At 46.2% G+C, this 22,493-nt stretch overlaps 1 protein-coding gene across 3 annotated transcripts in view; it reads left to right on the forward strand.

The window, feature by feature from the left end:
• The first annotated feature begins 81 nt into the window (after positions 1–81).
• GLYR1 (glyoxylate reductase 1 homolog) overlaps positions 82–22,493 on the forward strand; it is a 37,147-nt gene continuing 14,735 nt past the window's right edge. For all 3 annotated transcript variants that reach the window (XM_060120375.1, XM_060120376.1, XM_060120377.1), the window contains exons 1-9: positions 82–152; positions 1,194–1,230; positions 2,382–2,461; positions 13,340–13,478; positions 14,027–14,269; positions 17,874–17,960; positions 18,878–18,934; positions 19,669–19,719; positions 19,809–19,882. In XM_060120375.1, the coding sequence (XP_059976358.1) occupies positions 115–152; positions 1,194–1,230; positions 2,382–2,461; positions 13,340–13,478; positions 14,027–14,269; positions 17,874–17,960; positions 18,878–18,934; positions 19,669–19,719; positions 19,809–19,882 (806 nt within the window). In that variant the 5' untranslated portion in view covers positions 82–114. The remainder of the gene's footprint in view (positions 153–1,193; positions 1,231–2,381; positions 2,462–13,339; positions 13,479–14,026; positions 14,270–17,873; positions 17,961–18,877; positions 18,935–19,668; positions 19,720–19,808; positions 19,883–22,493) is intronic.

Below are 22,493 nucleotides of genomic sequence, written 5' to 3' on the forward strand. Positions count from 1 at the left end.
GCGTGGCCGGTTACGGCCGGCCCCCGTCATGTGACCGGGCTCACTCCAATGGGCGGCGCCGGGGCGACCTGATGTTCCCGACGGCCCGTGCGTCGGCGGTGGTTGGGTGGTAAGATGGCGGCTGTGAGTCTGCGGCTCGGCGATTTGGTGTGGTGAGTCCGGGCTGCCAGGGCCAAGCGAGGTTCGCGGGGAGCTGCTTCCCTAGGCGTGAGGTGCACGGCCCGCCTCGAGGCTGCTTTTCTATGCGCTCCAGGTCGTGGTGAGAGGGCGAGACAGGTGCCAGCGCTGGGAACGAAGCCGGGCGGAAGGGGCAGCCTGGCCCCGGGGGACTGAGCCCGAGGGTGGCCGCAGCGGGCCCGGCTCTGAGCCCCAAGGCTGTCCGGGGAGGGCTGCGCTCCGGACCCGGACGCCGGCAGCGGGGGATGCCCGGCGCCGCGCGGCTCCCGGGGACGCCCGGTCCTCGCCTCGGGGTCTGGCTGAAGCTCCCGGGAAAGGAGGAGAGCCGGAGAGCCCCGCGGGGCCATCTCGTCTGGGCAAGCCCGTCGAAACCTGCGTTGCGATGGAACTGACCTGTGCGGGCGGCTCAGCCGGGGGTGTCGAAACCGGACTGCTGGCGCTGCCCTGTGAAGAAATGGAAGGGGGACTTTTCCTTTACAACCGAAGGGTTGGCGGTGACCAGTACCTTCTTGGGTGCCTCTCGTGGTCTGCTTCTGTGTCCCAGACAACCGCCCGAACCGAGACTGACTGTCGCCGCCTCCCTCGAGCTGCGTAGCTTGTTTCTCGATCCAGAGGAAGGGCTTCCATAAGCATTTGTCAAAGCCGGGCTGGTGAATTAAACCAGACTTTGTAAGGGGAAGTCTGTGTTTACAGAGCGAACTGCCCCCCACCCCCGTCACGTCACGGAGAGGCTCTAGACAAACGACTCCTTGGTGGTTTTGTTTTTCTGTGTTCCTTCTCACCAGCAGAATGCCCATACCTATGCACATAAGTCTACAATTTTACATTGCATTTCTGAGGGACTTGGGCCTCTTGGGCCCAGCTGTGGAAGTCGCATTAAGAACTCCGGGTTGCCAGCTTTTGTTCTGGCACTTGAGGGTGGAAGTGGAGATTTAGGAAAATAAATTGCATGTTGAGTGAGTTGAAGATGGACTGGCTTTTCCAGGGCAAATGCTGACTCTCTGTGTTTTCTCTAGGGGGAAACTCGGCCGGTATCCTCCTTGGCCGGGAAAGGTGAGTGTCTTGCTACTAAGACGTCTGAAGTTGGGTTTGAGGAAGGGGAGACTGTAAGATGTATTCCCCCTCAGTTTCTAGCATTGAGTTAAACTGGGCTTATTTAAATAACACTCGGAAGTTTTTTCTCTTTAGTATCAGTTTATTTAGAAACGGCAGTATAATATAAACCAGGTCCTTTAATCTGCAGTGTTATTATTTCTTGAATCAGAGGTGGTTTGTGATAAAGTCTTTTAACCCTGAAAACCCATTCTAACTTGAATTTAGCTTTGCACTTAAATCTAACAAAAGGAGAAGCAAATAAATTTTCCAGGAAGAAAAATCTAAATGTAGGTTAGTGAAAAGTCAAAGTATTTTTGTCCCAACTAAGTTTAAATCTTTTTTCCATTTTACCATATGTGCTACTCCAGTGCAGCTTTGCAGAAGTTGGCATTCCACATTTTGCATGAGGCGATCCCTCATAGCTTTCCAAATGTTCTGTTTTTATATTCTTGCTAGGAGCCCAGGAAATGTCTTTAGACTGTCTCTTTGCAATATGGCATTTTCAGTGCCTCAGTTGTTCTTCATTGTCGCTGTTACCTGTCTCAACTCTTCCTGCACAGAAGTATTTTTAAGAGTATTCTCTACATTTCTTCAGTGTTGACAGGTTCACATTGCGGGGGGTAATGACGTTGGCTTTAGTTTTAACTGCTTTTAAAACAGGGCCGGGCTTCCCTGGTGGCACAGTAGTTGAGAGGCCGCCTGCCGATGCAGGGGACACGGGTTCGTGCCCCGGTCCGGGAAGATCCCACATGCCGCTGAGTGGCTGGGCCCGTGAGCCATGGCCGCTGGGCCTGCGCGTCTGGGGCCTGTGCTCCGCAACGGGAGAGGCCCCAACAGTGAGAGGCCCGCGTACCGCAAAAAAAAAAAAAAAAAAAAAAAAGGCCATTTTAGTGAAAGGTATATTGTATCTGCTGAACACTGTAGATCATAGTAGATGTAGGGAACTCCTAGCACATTTCCACATATCTCAGTAGAAAAGTGACAGATTTGAACATAAACTAGGCCCTGTGTTTGGTTTTGTTTTTTAAGATGTATTTCTTTTGTTCAATTTTTTTTCTTACCAACTTATACCTGTGGAAAAAAGCCTTTTTTTCCCTTTCATCCCCTAGATTGTTAACCCACCCAAGGACTTAAAGAAACCACGTGGGAAGAAATGCTTCTTTGTAAAGTTTTTTGGAACAGAAGATCAGTGAGTAGTGCTCACCAGCAGTTTCACTTTCCCTACGTTTGGGAGTTGCCCTGGGTTGAAGCTGCTTTGTGAATATTCTACGGATCCTAGTTCAGTCTCATTGTAGTCTGTAAGAATGGCATATCATTCTGGCTTCATACCTAAGTAAAAGGTGCTATTCTTATCTCCCAGAAATTGTCCTGGGCAGCTGTCCTGGGACCAGTAACAATGTCAGTCAGGTGGGAAGTGGGGTGCCACCTTCCAAATATGATAACTTCATTGAGATCAGTTCTCACGTCTCTTTACCCAACCCCACAGGCAGTTCCTTTTATCAGGGCCATGTTTGGTTCTCTTTTAATGGCTGTTTATTGTCGTGGCTCAGGCATGAGGTATGCAGTGAAAGCTAAAATTTCATTCATCTTAAAGTAATTGTTTAGTGTTGCTCTTGTAAAACTAGATGATTTGATCTAGCGTTCTAACAGTAAAGCTTTTTTTTTTTTTTAATCTTTATTGGAGTATAATTGCTTCACAATACTGTGTTAGTTTCTGTTGTACAACAAAGTGAATCAGCCATATGCATACATATGTCCCAATATCCCCCCCCCTTGAGCTTCCCTCTCATCCTCCCTATCACACCCCTCTAGGTCATCGGAAAGCACCGAGCCCATCTCCCTGTGCTATGCTGCTGCTTCCCACCAGCCAACTATTTTACATTCGATAGTGTATATATGTCGATGCTACTCTCACTTTGCCCCAGCTTCCCCTTCCACCCCATGTCCTCAAGTCCATTCTCTATGTCTACCTCTTTATTCCAGCCCTGCAACTAGGTTCATCAGTACCATTTTTTTTTGGTTCCATGTATATGCGTTAGCATACGGTATTTTTTTTTCTTTTTCTGACTTACTTCACTCTGTATGACAGATTCTAGGTCCATCCACCTCACTACAAATAACCAATTTCGTTCCTTTTTATGGCTGAGTAATATTCCATTGTATATATGTGACACATCTTCTTTATCCATTCATCTGTTGATGGACATTTAAGTTGGTTCCATGTGCTGGCTATTGTAAATAGTGCTGCAATGAACATTGTGGTACATGTCTCTTTTTGAATTACGGTTTTCTCAGGGTATATGCCCAGTAGTGGGATTGCTGGGTCATACGGTAGTTCTGTTTTTAGATTTTTAAGGAACCTCCATACTGTTCTCCATAGTGGTTATATCAGTTTACATTCCCACCAACAGTGCAGGAGGGTGCCCTTTTCACCACACCCTTTCCAGCATTTATTGTTTCTAGATTTTCTGATAACGGCCATTCTGACCAGCGTGAGGTGATACCTCATTGTAGTTTTGATTTGCATTTCTTTAATAATTAGTGATGTTGAGCATCTTTTCATGTGCCTCTTGGCCATCTATATGTCTTCCTTGGTGAAATGTCTATTTAGGTCTTCTGCCCATTTTTTAACTGGATTGTTGTTCTTTTGTTATTGAGTTCCATGAGCTGTTTGTATATTTTGGAGATTAATCCTTTGTCTGTTGTTTCATTTGCAAATATTTTCTCCCATTCTGAGTGTTGTCTTTTTGTCTTGTTTATGGTTTTCTCTGCTGTGCAAAAGCTTTTAAGCTTAATTAAGTCCCATTTGTTTATTTTTGTTTTTATTTCTGTTATTCTAGGAGGTGGGTCAAAAAAGATCTTGCTGTGGTTTATGTCAAAGGGTGTTTTTCCTATGTTTTCCTCTAAGAGGTTTATAGTGTCTGGTCTTACATTTAGGTCTTTAATCCATTTGGAGTTTATTTTTGTGTATGGTGTTAGGTAGTGTTCTAATTTCATTCTTTTACATTTAACTGTCCAGTTTTCCCAGCACCACTTATTGAAGAGGCTGTCTTTTCTCCGTTGTATGTTCTCACCTCCATTGTCATAAATTAGGTGACCATATGTGCGTGGGTTTATCTCTGAGCATTCTATCCTGTACCATTGATCTATGTTTCTGTTTTTGTGCCAGTACCATACTGTCTTGATTACTGTAGCTTTGTGGTATAGTTTGACGTCGGGGACCCTGATTCCTCCAACTCCGTTTTTCTGTCTCAAGATTGCTTTGGCTCTTCGGGGTCTTTTGTAACAGTAAAGCTTTTTAACCAGATCTGTTTTAGAGTTGAAATCAGGACTATTAATTTGAGATTCTTCAATAGGCCATATAAGAAGTCACAGTGAAGCGAAGAATGTGTATTTGAGTTTCCAGCAACTTATTTAGCTTTCTCATCACTCCATCAAGTTAATTGCCTGGGTCTAGCTAGATGGTTTGATTTAAATAGTTGTGTTTCTATTTATGATTCTTACAGGAAAACATAGCTTTGGGTTTGAAAAATGTCTGTGACTTTCCTGATATATCTGATACCAACTTTTAAAATATACATTTCTAGAAAGCAATATATAATATTCCATAGGAAAATCTCTCACAACAGTATTTTTCACTGGCAAGCTTATGCGACAGAGTGCTCATCCTGGTTTAGAGTTTGCATGGCATGTCTACCTTCACCAAAAACATATACAGACATACCCAGCCCCAGTTCTTGTCACAAACCAACTCAGCAGCCTTTTGGTGACAATATTTCAAGGGAGTCACTGGCCCAGAGCTGTAAGAGCAAGAGACAATCTGGAAAAGGGAATGTTCTGGTAATGCCTTGAATTTACAGCAAAGATTGTCTGGATGCAAACAAGTATGATTGTACAGCCACACTCCACATTGCTGGACACCAAAGGGAACTTCCAGGAAAGCAAATGCTGTGGTCCCCGTCTTCCAGGGACTCAGGACAAGACATAAACTCAGGTGACAAGATGTAAACATTTTAGATGGGATTAAGTGCAGAATGAGTGATGCGTAGAATTATTGTTAAAGGGTTCTAGAACAAGGAGAACAGCAGAGAACAGCTAGGTCAAAGAAGGTTGCTGGGGAGATGGGATTTAGGTCAAACTCTGGAGGATGGCTAGAATTTGGACAGGCAAGAATAGTAAAGGCATTCCAGGCAGTGGGGCTACTGTAAACCACTGGGAGTTAAGTTGGATGTGTGGACAGAGAGAGCCTTCCTGCGTGAGGTAAAGAACTTGTGCTTGGGGAGAACAGGGGCAACATGGTTGGCCCAGCTTGGGTAGCTAAATGAAGAAGTACACAAGTCTGAAACACAAATGGGACCTCACAGAAAGTGGGGAGTTAATCAGCTTACAGGAGACCTGAAAGCTATTGTGTTTTGTTTTTTTTTTTTTTTTGCTGTACGCGGGCCTCTCACTGCTGTGGCCTCTCCCGTTGCGGAGCACAGGCTCCGGACACACAGGCTCCGCGGCCATGGCTCGCGGGCCCAGCCACTCCGCGGCATGTGGGATCTTCCGGGATCGGGGCACGAACCCGTGTCCCCTGCATCGGCAGGCGGACTCTCAACCACTGCGCCACCATGGAAGCCCCGCTATTGTGTTTTTATGATAATTTTTTAAATGCTAGAAGGCTAGAAGAATAAACTGTCGGCCCTATGTATACGAAATACTACAAATAGGACACAGGAAATTGGAGCTGAGGGAATCTCAGCATTCAAGCACTCAACCAGGCAAACCTCTGAAGCCAGTGAAAAGGATGAGTTTCCTGGACACAAAAATAACGTGTTGGTAGTGGTGATGATGTGATTTCTAACTAAAGTTCTTTGAGGAGATTCATAAGCAAGTGGATACACAGCAGTGGCTAGATATAATATCTTTAGTCTTCTAAACCTCCTTGATAGTGTTCGTAAAAAACCATTTAAAAATTAAGCTATCAGGGAACTAACGTGTTAACTTTTTGTGGCTAAGAGGTTGCCTTCGTGAAAGGAAACAAAGGTTAAGGATCTACAGTACGTCTCTAAAGGGTGAAGTGTTCTTAGTGATCAGTGTTAGGCAGATTTTATTTAGAATGTTTGTATTAACTGAAGGCAAAATCTCCAGATTGTTTGGTAGCAGCAAATTACTTTGGGGAAAGAGCTTTGGCTTGTTACCAGCCTAATGTATATTCAGATACCACTTTTGCCTCCTCTGTGATTTGGGCTGCTTCACTTTTCTAAGTCTCTGTGTCCTCGTCCACATGTGGGGTAACACCCCCTACCTTGTAGTTATGAAGAAGTAGCATCACTTATTCATAGTATTGGTTGGCAAGAGCAGGTGTTCAACAAACATCAGGTCGGGGTATAGATCTGTTACAAAAGAAAAAAGCTGATTAGAAGCAGGTGGCTTTAAGTAAGGAAAATGTGTGAGAGAGAGAGACAGACCCTGCCCATGGTAGGGCAGAGTGGGGAGGATCTGTGTTTGAAAAGAAAGGCATCTGAGAGTTGGAGATTCCTAAGGATGTCAGCCAGGTCTGTTCTTTTGACCATAAAGGCTTTGAACACAAAACAGTACATTGTTCCACCCTTTTTTGTTTGGTTGGTTTTGTTTTGTTCTTGTTACTCTTTTTTCTTATTTTTACATTGTTCCACCTTTATGTAAAAACTGTATTGTGCCTCACCAGGAGTACTGTGTGCTGTCTAGTCTGTCATCCTAATGGGATCTGATGGAACTAGTCAACATCGGGAAAGGGGACTGAATCAGGTGAAAGACAGGACTCTTTAATGTGAAAAAGCAAAGACCGAGAGAAGAACACCATCAGAACTGGTGAAATAATGAGCGGCCTTAAAGAGATAAACACTGACTTGTTCATAAATCCTCAGGTGTTTTGACAAGGGGCACCGTGAGTAGAATAAATGTTGTGTGACTGTGTTTAGGACATATATAAGGAGAACTATGTGAGACGTGGTTTAGACAGGAAATGCAAGTGGACTTTTTAGGGATGAGAATGACTTTTTACAGGCAAAGCTGTAAGTGGCTACAGCAGAGGCTGGACTCTACCTCACCTTTAATGCTTGATGCCAGGGAGAGGGTCGTGTGCTCCTGGCACATTCTAGGGGCTCCGTTTGTCACTGGGCCCTGACCTCGGTGGACATGTTCTGACCCAGTGAGGCTGTTCTTGTATTCCTGAGGAACATAGGATTCAGTCAGGGATGTTCAGTTTCAAAACTGACATGCTACTTAATGAAAATATATAGAGATGTGATTTTTTTATATTAAGCAGGGACTTATATTAAAGAGTAAAAAGGGCAGCTCCTTAAGATAAATGGTGATTTTAATCTTTTAGAAACCTGATTTTTCTCTCTTCCTCTTCCAAAACATCTAGCAAATTATGTTGACTTCCCACTGGAAGAGGGAACCAGGAAGAGAGGGCTGGGGGTGATGTCACCAGGATGGCGACATAGTTCGTTCCTGACTTCACTGCCCCTCACAAAAAGGAAGCAAGGAATAGACCTTCCCATCCAGCTTCCCCTGTGAAGGGAAGGGCTTAATATAAGATGGCTGGATTCAGCTGAGCCTAGGTGGCTACATGGGAATTGCCCACAGTCCTTTTCTATTTTGCAAAAATTCAGAGGGGAAAATAACTTCAGTGTAATTTTGCCAACTCCACCACATGACCACAACAAAAGATTAAGTCTCAGGCACATGATGGCCCACTTCGAAGCAGGTGGCTGCTCATCAGAGTAGAAACTGAGCTCAGGGTTTAAAAGTTTCATCAGTGGCCGTGAATGGCAGAATGGAGGGAGTTCATTTAGTTTGCAGGTGCTCAAAAAACCACCAGAAACAAACCAGTTCAAAGAATACCATGGGCAAACAATGGCTAAATCCCAAACAAGAGTTTCTGTAGCCGTCTGGAAACAAGGATTTAAGTGTTAAGATGTCCAAGGTCCCAGCCTGAGGTACTTTTTACATCAAGCTAGATATAGACAGCCTGGTTGTGAGGTGTCTGAGTGAGTGCTAAAGTAACTTCTAGAGGGAATGCCCTGGCCGTCCAGTGGTTAGGGCTCCTCGCTCTCACTGCCGAGGGCCCGGGTTCAGTCCCTGGTCGGGGACCTAAAATCTCCCAAGCCTTGAGGTGCGGCCAAGAAATTTTTAAAAATAATAATGAAGTAACTTGTAGAAAAGTTTGTGGCTCATAATTAGAAGCATAGCAGATTGGAACCATCTGAGCATCCCCTTTTCTTTTCACCTGGCACGTGATTGACCCACTTTCCCTGTATCCAACACATGCAGTGGTTGGAGAATTGAGCCAAGCAAATAGTGAGAGCCACTGCTCCAGTATGTGGGGTGAGCCAGCAGTGTCCCTCTGCCAGAGCTGGACAGTAGTTATCCTAGAGAGCTCTGAGCAGATTCTCCCCTCCCAGCGCCAACAGCAGCTCCTGTCCTACAGGTGCCTCCCTTCGTGGCTGAAGCAGTGGACCCCAGGAACAGGTGTCATGCATGAAAAGAAGTGACTGGCCATGTTGGTGTTGGCAGTACAGCTTGAGAGCCTTATCCAGCATTTGGGAATGTTTTCAAGTTTTGGAAACAAAAATCTTCTAAATCTGTTTTCTCTGCTAGTCTTTGTTTTTTTGGGTTTTTTGTTTTGTTCTGTTTTGTTTTGCGGTACGCGGGCCTCTCACTGCTGTGGCCTCTCCTGTTGCGGAGCACAGCCTCCGGATGTGCAGGCTCAGCGGCCATGGCTCATGGGCCCAGCCGCTCCACGGCATGCGGGATCCTTCCGGACCAGGGCACAAACCCACGTCCCCTGCATCGGCAGGCGGACTCTCAACCACTGCTCCACTGGGGAAGCCCTGGGGGTTTTTTTTAACTTTTTTTTTTTAAATTTATTTTGGCTGCGTTGGGTCTTCATTGCTACACGTGGGCTTTCTCTAGTTGTGGCAAGCGGGCTTATTGCTGTGGCTTCTCTTGTTGCAGAGCACAGGCTCTAGGCACACGGGCTTCAGTAGTTGCAGCACGCAGGCTCAGTAGTTGTGGCACACGGGCTTAGTTGCTCCACAGCATGTGGGATCTTCTCAGGCCAGGGATCGAACCCATGTCCCCTGCATTGGCAGGTGGATTCTTAACCACTGCGCCACCAGGGAAGTCCCTGCAAGTCTTTGTTGATGTCTGTGTGATAATCAGTTGCTTGAAATTAACTGAAATTGTTAGTTATTTGTTTTGTGGTTTTTTTGGTTGTTTTGGTTTTTGATTTGCATTTTTTTGGGTGTCTTGATTTCTGAATAGCTTAGACTTGGACCTGTAACACCTCAGTAATCCTCAGCCTCTTTCATTAGTTTAAGGGGGGATGGGGCAAGCATAGAAATTATTTTTTAAGTACTACAGTACTCCCCAAATCCAGATGGAGAGGCGAACGCACATCTCTGACCTCATCCTTGTTCTCACCTGTGGGCTATGCTTGCGTGTGTGTACTCTCTCTCTCCAGCCCAGGTCATTGTTGCTGTGAAGTCTGAGACACATAGACGAGGGTGCTTGAGATTGTTCATAGACTGGCTTCTTTACTATGATATCATAGTTTAGTTTTAATTTAAGGGGAAAGCAGGTCAGAATTATGGAAGTGTTCGAAAATGTGAAATTTTAAAATTTATTTTGAGTGTATAATCGGAAGGTGGCTTAGTGGAAGTTTTATATTCTCAAATGGAAGGCATTTGTGGGAGGTGTATCAGAATACCAGCGTAAGTTTGCTGCTCTTGGCTGTGTTACAGGTGCTGTTACACAGGCAGCCAGGCAGTAGCTACCCACCTGAGCAGACCTACACAAGGAAGTCATGGGGGAGAACCCTCTGGGCAGTCAGAGTAGCCCATGTGCTACAGCAGAGGCCTTTATCGTTGATATGTTGTTTTTTAGGAATAATAGATACTCATGGTTTCCCTGCAAATCAAGCTGTAAACCGTTGAAACAATTTCATTCATCCTCATCCCTCAGCCACCCAGTTTCTGGCCCATAGGCATCCAATTATACTGGTTTCTTATGACGAGTCCCTCCAGAGACACTGCGCATCATCAGGCAGTTACGTGCTCCTTTTTCCTCATTTTTACACAAGTGCTTACATACTACACACACTGTTCTGTATCTTGCTGTTTTCCACTTAGCCATGTATCTTAAGGGACCTTCCATTTCATTCTTTGTAATGATCTCACTGATCGCCAGTTAGCTTGTTTTCGGGCATTTACTTCTACAAACAACGTGTAGTTAACTTCCTTGTATATAGAAGCAAAGCCGGTTCGTTAGACACAACTTGACTAAGCCTGATTTTTTTGACTTACCAGCCCACAGCAAATTGGTTGGAAAAGGTACAGCTCCATCAAGGCATTGGGAGCTTGTTAAGAGGGAAATCACAAGTTACAGCTTATATCTAGCAAAGAAACAGAACAGTCACTTTAAAAACATACAAACAACAGCAACAACTACAAAAAGCCTCCACAACCATACATTATTTAACCCAGAGGTCGGCAATCCAGCCCCCCTGAAGGTGCCTAGAAGTTGTAATTTACTAGGTGATTATTGAGCACCAGATGCATGCCAGGCCCCGCCTGATGGGCCTCAGTGGATGGAGAGTGGGGCTTATTGAAGCTCCAGCTGAAATTCAAGCTTGCCCTTTTTAAGGAGACAGAGTTTTGCAATATAGCCTTCAGAGAGAAAATTATTGAGATGGCCAAACTGAATTTCAATTCATCTTGCTTTCAAGAGATAATCTTCCTAGGGCTCCAGTGGGCTGGCTTTTTATTTACTGTTTTTCTGACGTGACAGGATGTTTCTCCAACAAGAGGTTGATTTCTTAAGTAGATTAACGTTTCTTGCATTTATCTTGTTGAAGTCATATTTTTTTTTTTTTTTTTTTTTTCTTTTTGCGGTATGCGGGCCTCTCACTGCTGCGGTCTCTCCCGTTGCGGAGCACAGGCTCCGGACGCGCAGGCCCAGCGGCCATGGCTCACGGGCCCAGCCGCTCCGCGGCATATGGGATCCTCCCAGACCGGGGCACGAACCCGTATCCCCTGCATCGGCAGGCGGACTCTCAACCACTGCGCCACCAGGGAGGCCCCTTGAAGTCATATTTTTACTGTCAGTTCTTTTAGCAAATTATTTTCACTTTTCAAAGATGGTCATAAGAGGAAAATTTTAGTATCTCAAATGCCAGTCTTTATTTAGGATGAGTGAATTTTGGCTGTACTGTTCTCCTGGCAGAAGTCAGTAATGCACTTAAAATGCTTCAATTAACAGATAGGCATGGATTTATTAGTGCTTCCTCCACAGATGTTCTCACCTTTCCACTTGAGTCAGAGGTTCATGTGAGGGGGTTGAGGAAGAGGGAGTTAGGGATTCTTAGAGTCTCTTGTCCCATCTCAAGGGGCTCGATGAAAACCACCCAGTCTTTCTTATGCTAGGAAGTTGGGCAGGTCTCAGCTTCTGACCTGAAGCTCGGAGAGGGAGGAGGCTTTTCCTGAGGACTTTGGGTCTTTAAGCTTCATCACTGATACTTTTGTCACCTTAGAGCTGCCATTTAATCTGAAAGTTTGACTTGCTTTTCAGGGTGTGTCTGGCTTTTCTTCTGATTGCTCTGGTGGTTTGTCCTTAGAAATGCTATAAACGCACTTGCTAAATAATGTGGGGTCAAAATTTAATTCCATTTTTCCTCCTTGTAGATCAGACCCATTGGGTCTGTTGTGTCCAATTTCAAACCTCAAGATGAGTTGGTAACTAGAAGGGTACCTCCTTACTTCATCTCATTGGAGCTCTGTGCAGTAAGACCAGCATCTGAGTGCCTGTTCACTGTTTCATTCTCTCTAGTCTTGTTTACCCATAGATAACATGCCTAGTCCTAGTTTGCAGACTGATGGTTCCAGAGATTGTGTTTGTGCAGACCCATCATCACAGCCATTAGCACAACCACTCAAAGCACAGGTGGCTGTTGCTGGGTTGGTAGCTCTATTTTTATGTGCAGAGGTTAGCACTTTTACTGTTACTAGTGAATATTCTCTAGCTTTCTCTAAAGGAAAGAATTCTAAGTTAGTGTGATAGCCCAGTTTCTACATCCTTGACTTGATCCACTTTTTCTGAAGGTTATGCTATGAAACCTCTGAGAATTGCATGGTAAAATATGTAAGTCAACTCTTACCTTGCCAAGCCTATAAAATTCCCTCCATTATTACTGGTGTTCTGGAAACTGAATGTCATTTAGGGAAACCACAAAAGCCAGCTGGGGTAGATTTATGCAGGTTAGTATGGTAGGCCAGTTATTCCAGAGTTGATGGCTTTTTTCATTTTCATGTGTTTTGCATTGGTGGTAGGAATTAAAAATCGGAAGAGTATATGTTCCCCTTCCTCTAATCTCAAGTAGAATCTTGTTTTTAAAAGCCTCCTTTTGTGACTACTGCCCTCGTTCCAACGTGTCACAAGTTTTGTGTGGTTTAGTAGCCCTGGGTACAATCATTTATGACAAATATAGGCTCCAAGGCTGCAAACATTTGTAGAAGCAGCAGAATTTTGAAGATGTTGCCTTTCTTTAGTCCTCGTATCATCCCACATTCTCAGTGTATTGACAGGTCATCATTCTGGCTCAGGCTCTTGACGGACAGTGATGCTGCTGTGGTTGATAACGATTCCAAGAGCCCTGATTCCCTGGGATCCACATGGGGCCATTTGTACTGTGTAGTGAGAATGGGAGCACATCTACAGGTTTCCTCTGCCCTGAGCTAGTGGCAGAGTATGTGTGTTTCAGTGTGGAAGGCTGGTGAATAAGAGTGGAAATAACCTGCAGTGCAGTGATTTTATTTGGAGGATGCTGATTTTGGTGGTGGTTGTTTGACTTGTTTCAAGAAAACATACTTTTAGGCTCAAGAGTTTGGGGTGGTCAGTAGCATGTTTTGGGTAAAAATGGCAGGCCTGTTTCAAAGTCCAGTTAAACCAAACGGGTATTTGCATTCTGCTGGGGTGAGGTCTTTGATACTTTTGGACATAGGCAGTGTGGATCATATCCTTTCTCTATGTTTTCTGCCAGTGCCTGGATCAAAGTGGAACAGCTCAAGCCGTATCATGCACATAAGGAGGAAATGATAAAGATTAACAAGGGAAAACGATTCCAGCAAGCTGTGGATGCCGTCGAAGAGTTCCTCAGGAGAGCCAAAGGGAAAGACCAGGTGAGAGGCTCCATGATTCTCACTTTATGCCGACTCCAGACTGGTTATTTTTGCATAGTAACTGACAGATTAAATATCGCCCGAACCCAAAACTATTCTTAATGCAATGCCAGTGGAGAGAGAGCTACTTCAATTCTAAGGTATCAGCGTTTCGCTAATCAACTTGAAACTCCATGCATGTGGCTGACCTTTCTGGAATAGATTGTTGCTCTTAGGAAAGTCTCTTGGACCCAGGAGAAGTATCTCAGCTTTTGAGTATAGCACAGGCCTTCTCCCTTTTATAGCATGGAGGTTAGGAGCACGACCTCTGGGCTATATCCACTCCCTGGGTAAATCCAGTTTGGGGACTGTGGGCAAGTGACTTGAATTTCTTTTTCAATCCACTTCCCCGAATATAAGTGGAGTTGACGACAGAGCCTACTTCATAGGGTTGTTGTGTGGATAACACACGTAAAGCACTTATCACAGGGTGTGGCTCCTGTAAATCGTGGTAGTGATGGTGGCAGCTGTTTTGGTGGTTATCACTATTATTATTATTAAACTTTCAGACATCATCCCACAGTTCTGCTGATGACAAGAATCGGCGTAATTCCAGTGAGGAGAGAAGTAGGCCAAACTCAGGTGATGAGAAGCGCAAACTTAGCCTGTCTGAAGGGAAGGTGAAGAAGAACATGGGAGAAGGAAAGAAGAGGGTGTCATCAGGCTCCTCAGAGAGAGGCTCCAAGTCCCCTCTGAAAAGAGCCCAAGAACAAAGTCCCCGGAAGCGGGGTCGGCCCCCAAAGGATGAGAAGGTTTGTTTTATCTCTGTAGCTTCTGGGATTAGTGACTTTCTTTTGTATACCGGAGAGCTGAGCTCTACAGTATGCTTCAGCTCCCTGAATGGACGTAGAGTCCTCTGCTATGTGCTGCCCTAAAGAATTCTGCAGACCAGGGGAGGGGCACGGCCTGGATGCACAGGTGGACCAGATGGTCGAGGGAGGAGAAGGGTCCACCTGAGCCAGCGTGCAAGGGCTGGTACTGGAAAGGGCTGAGCAGGAAAGAAGGGAAGGCCTTCCATACGTGAAGGGCACAGCCCACGTGGGCCCGGTGTTGGCATGCAGAGTCTCAGTACTGGTAGAGGACAGGAAGGAGAGCTGACAGGTAAAGATAGGTTGTCACCCGATTGTGGAGAGCCTTGAGGTCTACTTAAGCAGTGTTATACTGTCATGGAGTCAGTAGGGGGCCGTGAAGGTGTTTGAGCTGGATGTGGAGGTGGCAGTGTGCTCCCAGCTGTGTGCTAGGGATCATGGCGGGCAGAGAAGAAAGGCTCAAAGCCAATGAGAAGGGTAACTTCAGGTGTGTGTTCATAAGGAGCTTTCCTTGGCGGGCGTGGGTGGTGGGTGGGATAGCAAATATTGAAAGGAACTGTGTGAGAGGCACTTCAGAGGAAGAGTTCAGAACATTTGGTAACTGGTTACGTATAGGGGATGATGGGAAAAAGGGAAGGGAGATGATTTCAAGTCTGTGCCTAGGGAAATAATGATGCCTTTTTTCTGAGCAGAGGAGTAAGGAGAGGAGCTGGCTTATGGGGCAAGAGGACCAGTTCTGTTTTGAGTGTGATGCATATGGAGTGATGTCTAAGACTGCCAGGGAGGCTTCCAATAACATAGGATGGAAATGTAGATGTGGAGGAGCGAATATCTAGAGAGGACATTGGATCCGTGAGACCAGATGGGGATTGTCTTAGTGGGGAGCAAGGAGAGAGGAGAGTGAAGGGCAGAAGTTGGCTCTGCAGAGAGAATGCACACGGCTCAGGGTTGGAAGAACTGGGCAGTGCCGGCGAAGTAAAGTAAAGCAGAAATAATATACCTCTCACCTTCTTCCCAAAAAGATTCATATGAGTCTTAGCAGCCAAGGGAGGAGAATTTGAGGTGAAACGGGTAGTCTGTCAAAACACAGGGGAAGATTGTTAGAGCAGGATCAAGGGGTTAGAAGCCAGATGGCTGGCACAGACAGACGGGTGATGAGGCTGCGATGAAACGCTAAACGTGAGATCAAAACTTGCAAGTTCAGACACCAGTGAGACCAGGCAGGGAAGGGAGAGAGTGCTCAAGCAGGAGGTTGGGCCGAGAGCATTAGGGGTGGCAGCGGCTGCCGTCTGGGGAGGCCAAGGCCCCCCCACAGGGTGACAGCCAACTTTTGCCAAATCATCTGGTTTTTCTCAAGAGAAGCTGGAAATACAGATTTTTTTTTTTAAGTGAAATGTTCCCGTTTTAAGTGTTAGAAGCTAACTCAAATTTTTAAAACACTTTTAGGTCCAAAGGAACATCTCTCTGGACTAGATTCAGCCTTCAGCTGCCACTGCGCAATCTCTGTGTTAGAGAGGGTCCTTCTCGCTGTTGGATGACCTAAGACAGAGAGTAGATGAGAGCAACTGTAGCGGTGGGGACAGCCCAGGTGACCATGAGTGCAGGGAACCTCCAGCCAAAGGTGGAAAAAGTTTAGAAATTGCCGGGAGCAGTGCGTGAAGAACTTTTCAGGGGGTATGATCTGATTTGATCCAATTGAATTGATTTCCTGGGGACCCACAGAAATCTGGGCTGTCGGGCTTTATACTGTTCTCCAAATTCATGCTTTCTGGTATCTTAAGCCATGGATCTCACCAACTCCTGTGCTCGCCCTGGAGAGAAACTTCTTTTGGGTTAAAGGGAAGTATAAAGGAGAGGTCAGGAGGAGGACCTAGAGTTTGAATCATGACTCCGTGACTTGTTACAGCTGTGCAACCTTGGCCAACTACCTTTGCCTCCGTTTCCTTGTCTAGTCATTGAAAATAATAAAGCCTCTTAGGTTTAAGAATTAAATGAGTAACACAAGCCAAGTACTTAGTGCCTGCGACACTATACATTTGATGAACATTGTACATTTATTATTTTTTAGCAGTAGCCTGTTGTGCAGTGAGAGTGTGGTTGTTTTAGTTCAACCCCAGGGGCTGCCGCCAGGCTTACTCCTCACAAAAGAGTGTGTGTTGCTATAGTAATTGTCATTTGGCTGGCGAGCTCCTCTCTGAAACAGCACAGTAGCCTAGCTGATAACTGGGCAGAGCCCCAGATGATTGCCATTCTGGGCCATAATTCTCTGTCCCATGAGGATTAACTGAAAAGCCTGACCTTGATGGCAGGGGTGTCGATTATGTGCGGGAAGGCAAAGGCTGGGTTTGTGTCTAGACTGTGTGTGGGAGCTGTGTGAGGGGTGCACACTCACCCCCTCTCTGGGGCTCTTATTTCTGAGTCCTGAGCTGAGAACTGCAACTCTGGGCACGAACCATCCGGACAGGACAGAACTGTCCGTGGCTCTCCTAAAATCCAGACTTGTGCAGAGAGCAAGGAGTCAGGAGTCGAGGCCTTTGGTCAGTGCTGGACAGAGAGCTGTGTTCTCGCCTTACTCCCTTCTTTTGTGGCCTTAGACAAGTCACTAGGCTGGTGACCATTTACATTTAAATTAATTTACATTAAACCCAAATTAAAATCCAGTTTCTTAGTCACACTAGCAGGTGCTCCATAGTGACATGTGACTCGTGGCTACTGCACTAGATACAGCGGAGTCAGAACGTGTCCATCATGACAGAAACTTCTCTGGGACAGTACTGCACTGGGCCTCTTTTTTTTTTTTTTTTTTTTTTTGAGCATCTCCACTGCGGGCCAGGTGTCTAGGGATAAAGCTCTACAGCTGATCTGCTCTTGCCCCTTCACCAGAGATTTGACCTCATGTCCCTCTCCCCATTTGCTGTCTTCCAGCCTCGGTGGCCCTCCTTGCATTTCCCCTCGGCTGTCTAGTGGAGATCTCAACGTGCCCCCACTGAGCTCTTGACTCCCCCACCCAAATGGTTCCTACCTTCTGTCTGGGGAGAGAGCTGGCTCCTGACCATCCCGGGTTCTAATTCTGGCTTTGTCACTTAGCAGCTGTAGAAAGTTGGGCAGATCTCGCTGCTCCATGTGGCTTTCTTAGTTTTTTTTGAGATATAGTGGATTCTTTCTGAAGCCAGTATTGTTATCTTAATGTTCAATATTTGCCATAAGGAATTTTCTCTGTGACCTGCTGACCACACTACAGACCACAATTGGGCTTTCCCGTTACCTCCATCCTTATGAAATTTTGGCACAGGAACACATTTGTTACTTCTAGAACAGAGAAGAAGAAAGGCTCCCTCTGTGTTGACAAGAACTTGCCCTGTTTCTCCCGATGGACAGTCATCAGAGCCATGCCTGGGGAGACCGTGGAGCTGGCAGGGTTAGTTCGGGGTGGATGGAGTGTGACTAAAGGGAGCAAAACAGTGAAGAGGTGCTCCCCAAGTTAGGCAGGAAGACACCTGCTCCTGAGGTGCCACGGCGTTTTGACCATCTGCCTTTCCCTCTGTAGGACCTCACCATCCCCGAGTCTAGTACTGTGAAGGGGATGATGGCCGGACCCATGGCCGCGTTTAAATGGCAGCCAACCGTGAGCGAGGTAATAACCTCTCCCGTGGGCCAGGAGAAGCCCGGCCTTGGAGCTGGTTTCCTGGCCTGACTGTGTGATGTGCTCTTCCTTTCCCCCACTTTTCTTGTGTATGAGACTTTTTTTTTTTTTTAATTGCCAAACAGTACAGAAGCGAATGAGTTAAAAAGCACAGGTCTCCACCCTGGGGCATCCTGACTGTTAAGCTTGATGTAACTCACTCCAAACCCTTTGGTCCACCCACTTAACCATCATTTATATAATCACGTACCCATGTTACAGTTTTTACTTTCGGGAGTAGTGTTGGTTTTCACAAAAGTGGGATCATTCTGCAGATTTTTTCCACTTGGTACTTTATAAACACCCTTTCACTGTATATACAGCTTTGATGTTTGGTAGCTGCACACTACCTTATCCGTGGGGTGGATGCACCGTCCCCCTGTTGCTGGGCCTACTTAGGAAAAGCCCTTGACAGTCCTGCAGTTGTCTCCTCATTTCTTTTAATACTGATCCTCAGTGAGTCAAGACACTCAAGGGTCTGGCACCAGGCACAAGTGGGCCAAAATCCTAAGATCAGAAAAGTCTGAGAATTTGGTTTGGTCTGCTGGGTCATCCAAAGTGACTGGTGAATGCTGGATTTAAAAAATAGTATGCTTTTTCAATATTATTCCAGTGTTGGGGAGTAATTTATCCACTAACCTGGCAGAAACGTTCATTCTTTTCCACTTGAAACCAGTTTTCCTCCAGGTAGAATGGGCATTGTTTATGAAAGGCTTAGACCAGCAATGGGAGAAGAGTTTCCAGGCAGTTGTAAGAATGAGCCCAGCTCCCAGAGGTGTTTCAGCCAGAGGAGAAGCTGGTTATCAGGTAGAAGGAGGTGACCTGTGTTGGAAGATAACTTGTTTTATTAAATCATTTTCTGGTTTCAGCCTGTTAAAGATGCAGACCCTCATTTCCATCACTTCCTGCTCAGCCAAACTGAGAAGGTAAGTTGTTCTTTGAGGTTCTTCATCCTTGGTCAGGAGCTGGCCTGAGGGGAGAGTCCTGCTCCTTTGGAACCTCACCCTAGTCTGAAAAGTTAGTGTCTACCTGTACTGCTGCCCAGAGCAACTAGTTAAGTTTAAAAGTTACATAGAGGACCACTCATGAATCAGGCACTGTTAAGATTTAAAATGAACCCAAAAAAGCTTTTAAAACATAGTGGCTGTGTGGTTGAGACATTTGCAGTTGCCTTCAGAGTCTAGGATGGAATTGAAACCTCAGGAGCTGTTGACCACCCACAAGGTAGCCAGTGCTGCTGGATGAAGGCAGTCTCCATGAGCCCTGGGTGTGTTGGGGGTAGTTTCCCCAAGTGTCTACAGGGCTATCGGTTAGGCTGAGCCCTGATAGGATCTGCTGATGGTATGTGGCCTTGGAGTTGGACAGATCTGTATTCCAAACCCAGTTACACTGACCAGGTCTGTAATTCTGGGCCCATGACCTAACACCTCTGATTTTCAACGTCATGATCAGCAAAAGCATCTTGTAGAGCTGCGTGAGAGCTGAATGAAGTGACGCAGGTTAACTTTTCATGTGTGGTTTGGAATTCAGTAAGGTTGGACACCAAATAAGTTTTTGATGTTAACTTCCCACTTCGGGCCTAACCTTAATAGGGAAATCGTAATGAAGACTGGTTAAATGTTCAGTTTAATAAGTGGTTTTCTCACTTCTTCTTTATTAGCCAGCTGTCTGTTACCAGGCAATCACAAAGAAATTGAAAATATGTGAAGAGGTACGTATGTTCCATGCCTCCTCATTTTTATTTTCATCAGGGCCTCACATGGGCAGGCTGACCTGACGACTTGTGCTTCCTTTCCCTAGGAGACTGGGTCCACCTCCATCCAGGCAGCAGACAGCACGGCTGTGAATGGCAGCATCACACCCACAGACAAAAAGTAGGACCTTTGATGAAGAGGCTTCCTGTGCCTCTGGTTCTGCTGGGGCCAGAGGGTGACCTCAAGGTGGCTTGTTAAGGGTTGTGTCCCAACCATTGCTGGGACTAAATGGAAAGAGAAAGGGAAAGTTGTAATTCTTACGACTTGCCTAGGAGTAATTTGACTTGTGGGAGACAGAAGCTGCCCTATAAATGTACTGTGGATTTGGCTTCGTGCTCACTGGTGAGTCTCCAAGCAGGGAACACTTAGATCAGTGGTTCTTAGACTTTCCTGTGCCTCAGAATCACCTTGGGGAATTCCCTGGCGGTCCAGTGGTTAGGACTCTGAGCTCTCACTGCCAAGGGCCCAGGTTTGATCCCTAGTCGGGGAAGTAAGATCCCACAAGCCTTGCAGCGTGGCCAAAAATAAATAAATAAAACAGCTAACTTTAAAAAAAAAAAAAAAAGAATCACCTGGAAGGCCACTCGTAAAGCGCCGATTGCTTGACTCCACCCCTAGGGTTTCTTGATCAGTAGGTCTGGGGTGGACAGATTCCCAGGTAGCTGCTGGTGCTCATCAGGAGACCACACTTTAAGAACCACTGTCCTTGGCCCTGGTGGGGGCAAAAGATGAAGGCAGCCTGTTGTCCTGCCTTCCCTGGCTCTCCCTGCTGTCACCTCCCTGTCCTTCCTGTGCACCTGCCTGCTGCCTTCCGCCCCACCCAGACAGGTGGGGGACTTGACTGTGGTCCCCAGGCCTTAGCTTGCATCCACACTTGCCTTTGCCTCAATTCTGACAGCCAGTTGTATTGATGGAAAGGGTTCTTGAAGAAGGAGCATTCTCTTGAAGTAGGTAGCTAAGTCTGAATCTCCCATCTGAGTCTTCTGTAGGGGTCTTTCTCAGACTAAAAACAGTGTCTTTTACATTATGCATCACTTTTTGTACTGTTTAAGTCACTTGTTCTGTCAGTTATATTTAGTGAACTTTCTTAGTGGAGTGAAGGAGCTAAAGGCATGTTATATGCTAATAAAAAGAGGCATGGGCCTCCCTGGTGGCGCAAGTGGTTGAGAGTCCGCCTGCCGATGCAGGGGATACGGGTTCGTGCCCCGGTCTGGGAGGATCCCATATGCCGCGGAGCGGCTGGGCCCGTGAGCCATGGCCGCTGAGCCTGCGCGTCCGGAGCCTGTGCGTCCGGAGCCTGTGCTCCGCAACGGGGGAGGCCACAACAGTGAGAGGCCCGCATACTGCAAAAAAAAAAAAAAAAAAAAATTAAAAGAGGCATGGGTATTGCCCATTAAATTAATGAGGATTTTGTTGGCTTTTTTTAAAAATCCAGCTCTAGGCCAAGGACAGAGTCCAGTGTTTTCTCCCATCAGTCAAACCCTTTTTTAACATGAGTGTAAAGCCAACTACAGAGCAGACCAGCTGCATCGTACCCAGTCCACCTGGTCCACATTTTCCACCTTGCCTCAAGGACACCATGAGGGGCTGTCAGTTGCTGTGTTTAAAATGCATAAACTTTATCCCCAGGTCTTCTAGGTGTCCTGGAACACCAAGAAAAGGAAAGAGAATGTCTGTCATGATTTAGAATGATAGAGAAAACTTGTACTACCCAGATAGCTGTGAATGACAAAAGATACCTCCTTGTTTTTAAGCTTTGGCTTGAAACTTAATGGTCAAGGGTGCCATTTGGTGAGGAAGGTGGTGGGTTCCATTTTCAGCATTTGATTCAAATGACTTAGAGCAGGCTGGGACAGAGAGTATGAGAGTGCATATTCCAGCAAGGATAGGGGAACCTCTGAGCCAGTTCGCAAAGGTGGCCGCAGATATGACTTCCAGGAGACTGAAAATACTGAAAGGATAACACAGGTCAAAGTGAAGAAGCTGCAGAGGATCTTAGAGCTGAGAGAAACACAAGCTGAAAACAAGAACATGAGGTAATAAATGAAGAAAGAGGACTTCCCTGGTGGCACAGTGGTTAAGAATCTGCCTGCCAATGCAGGGGACACAGGTTCGAGCTCCGGTCCGGGGAGATCCTGCATGCCGTGGAGCAACTGAGCCCGTGCGCCTTAGAGCCCGCGAGCCACAACTACTGAAGGCCACGCACCTAGAGCCCATGCTCCACAACAAGAGAAGCCACTGCAATGAGAAGCCCGTGCTGCAACAAAGAGTAGCCCTGGCTCGCAGCAACTAGAGAAAGCCCGCGTGCAGCAACAAAGACCCAACACAGCCAAAAAATTAATTAAATGAAGAAAGAGGCGTTGTTTAGCCATGTCTCATGCAAGGAGAGTTAACAGAAGTGCAAGAACCAAGAAGAGAGATTTGGGCAAGGTAAAATTGTCTATAAAAGCATGTAGCAGCTCATAACCCCCAAGTTCTAGGGGTTGTAGGAAGGAGCAAGCTGTAGGAAGTGAAGGTAAGCCGAACATACTGTCCACCTGAGTGTTTCAGTCACAGAAGGATCATAATGGCCTGCAGTTAGAAGGCGTGGAGAGAAGGACGGGCCAGGGTGGAGAAGCAACGGGGGGAAAGAGGTTCAGGAGAAGAATCCATGCACTGGGAAAGATTGGTTCCAAAGCTCAGGTGAAGCTTTGAAGAAGCGGGGCAAGGCCTTTCCCTGCTGACGGTAAGA

The sequence above is a fragment of the Mesoplodon densirostris genome, chromosome 16 (genome assembly GCF_025265405.1).
Source record: "Mesoplodon densirostris isolate mMesDen1 chromosome 16, mMesDen1 primary haplotype, whole genome shotgun sequence".
NCBI classification, from domain to species: Eukaryota; Metazoa; Chordata; class Mammalia; order Artiodactyla; family Ziphiidae; genus Mesoplodon; species Mesoplodon densirostris.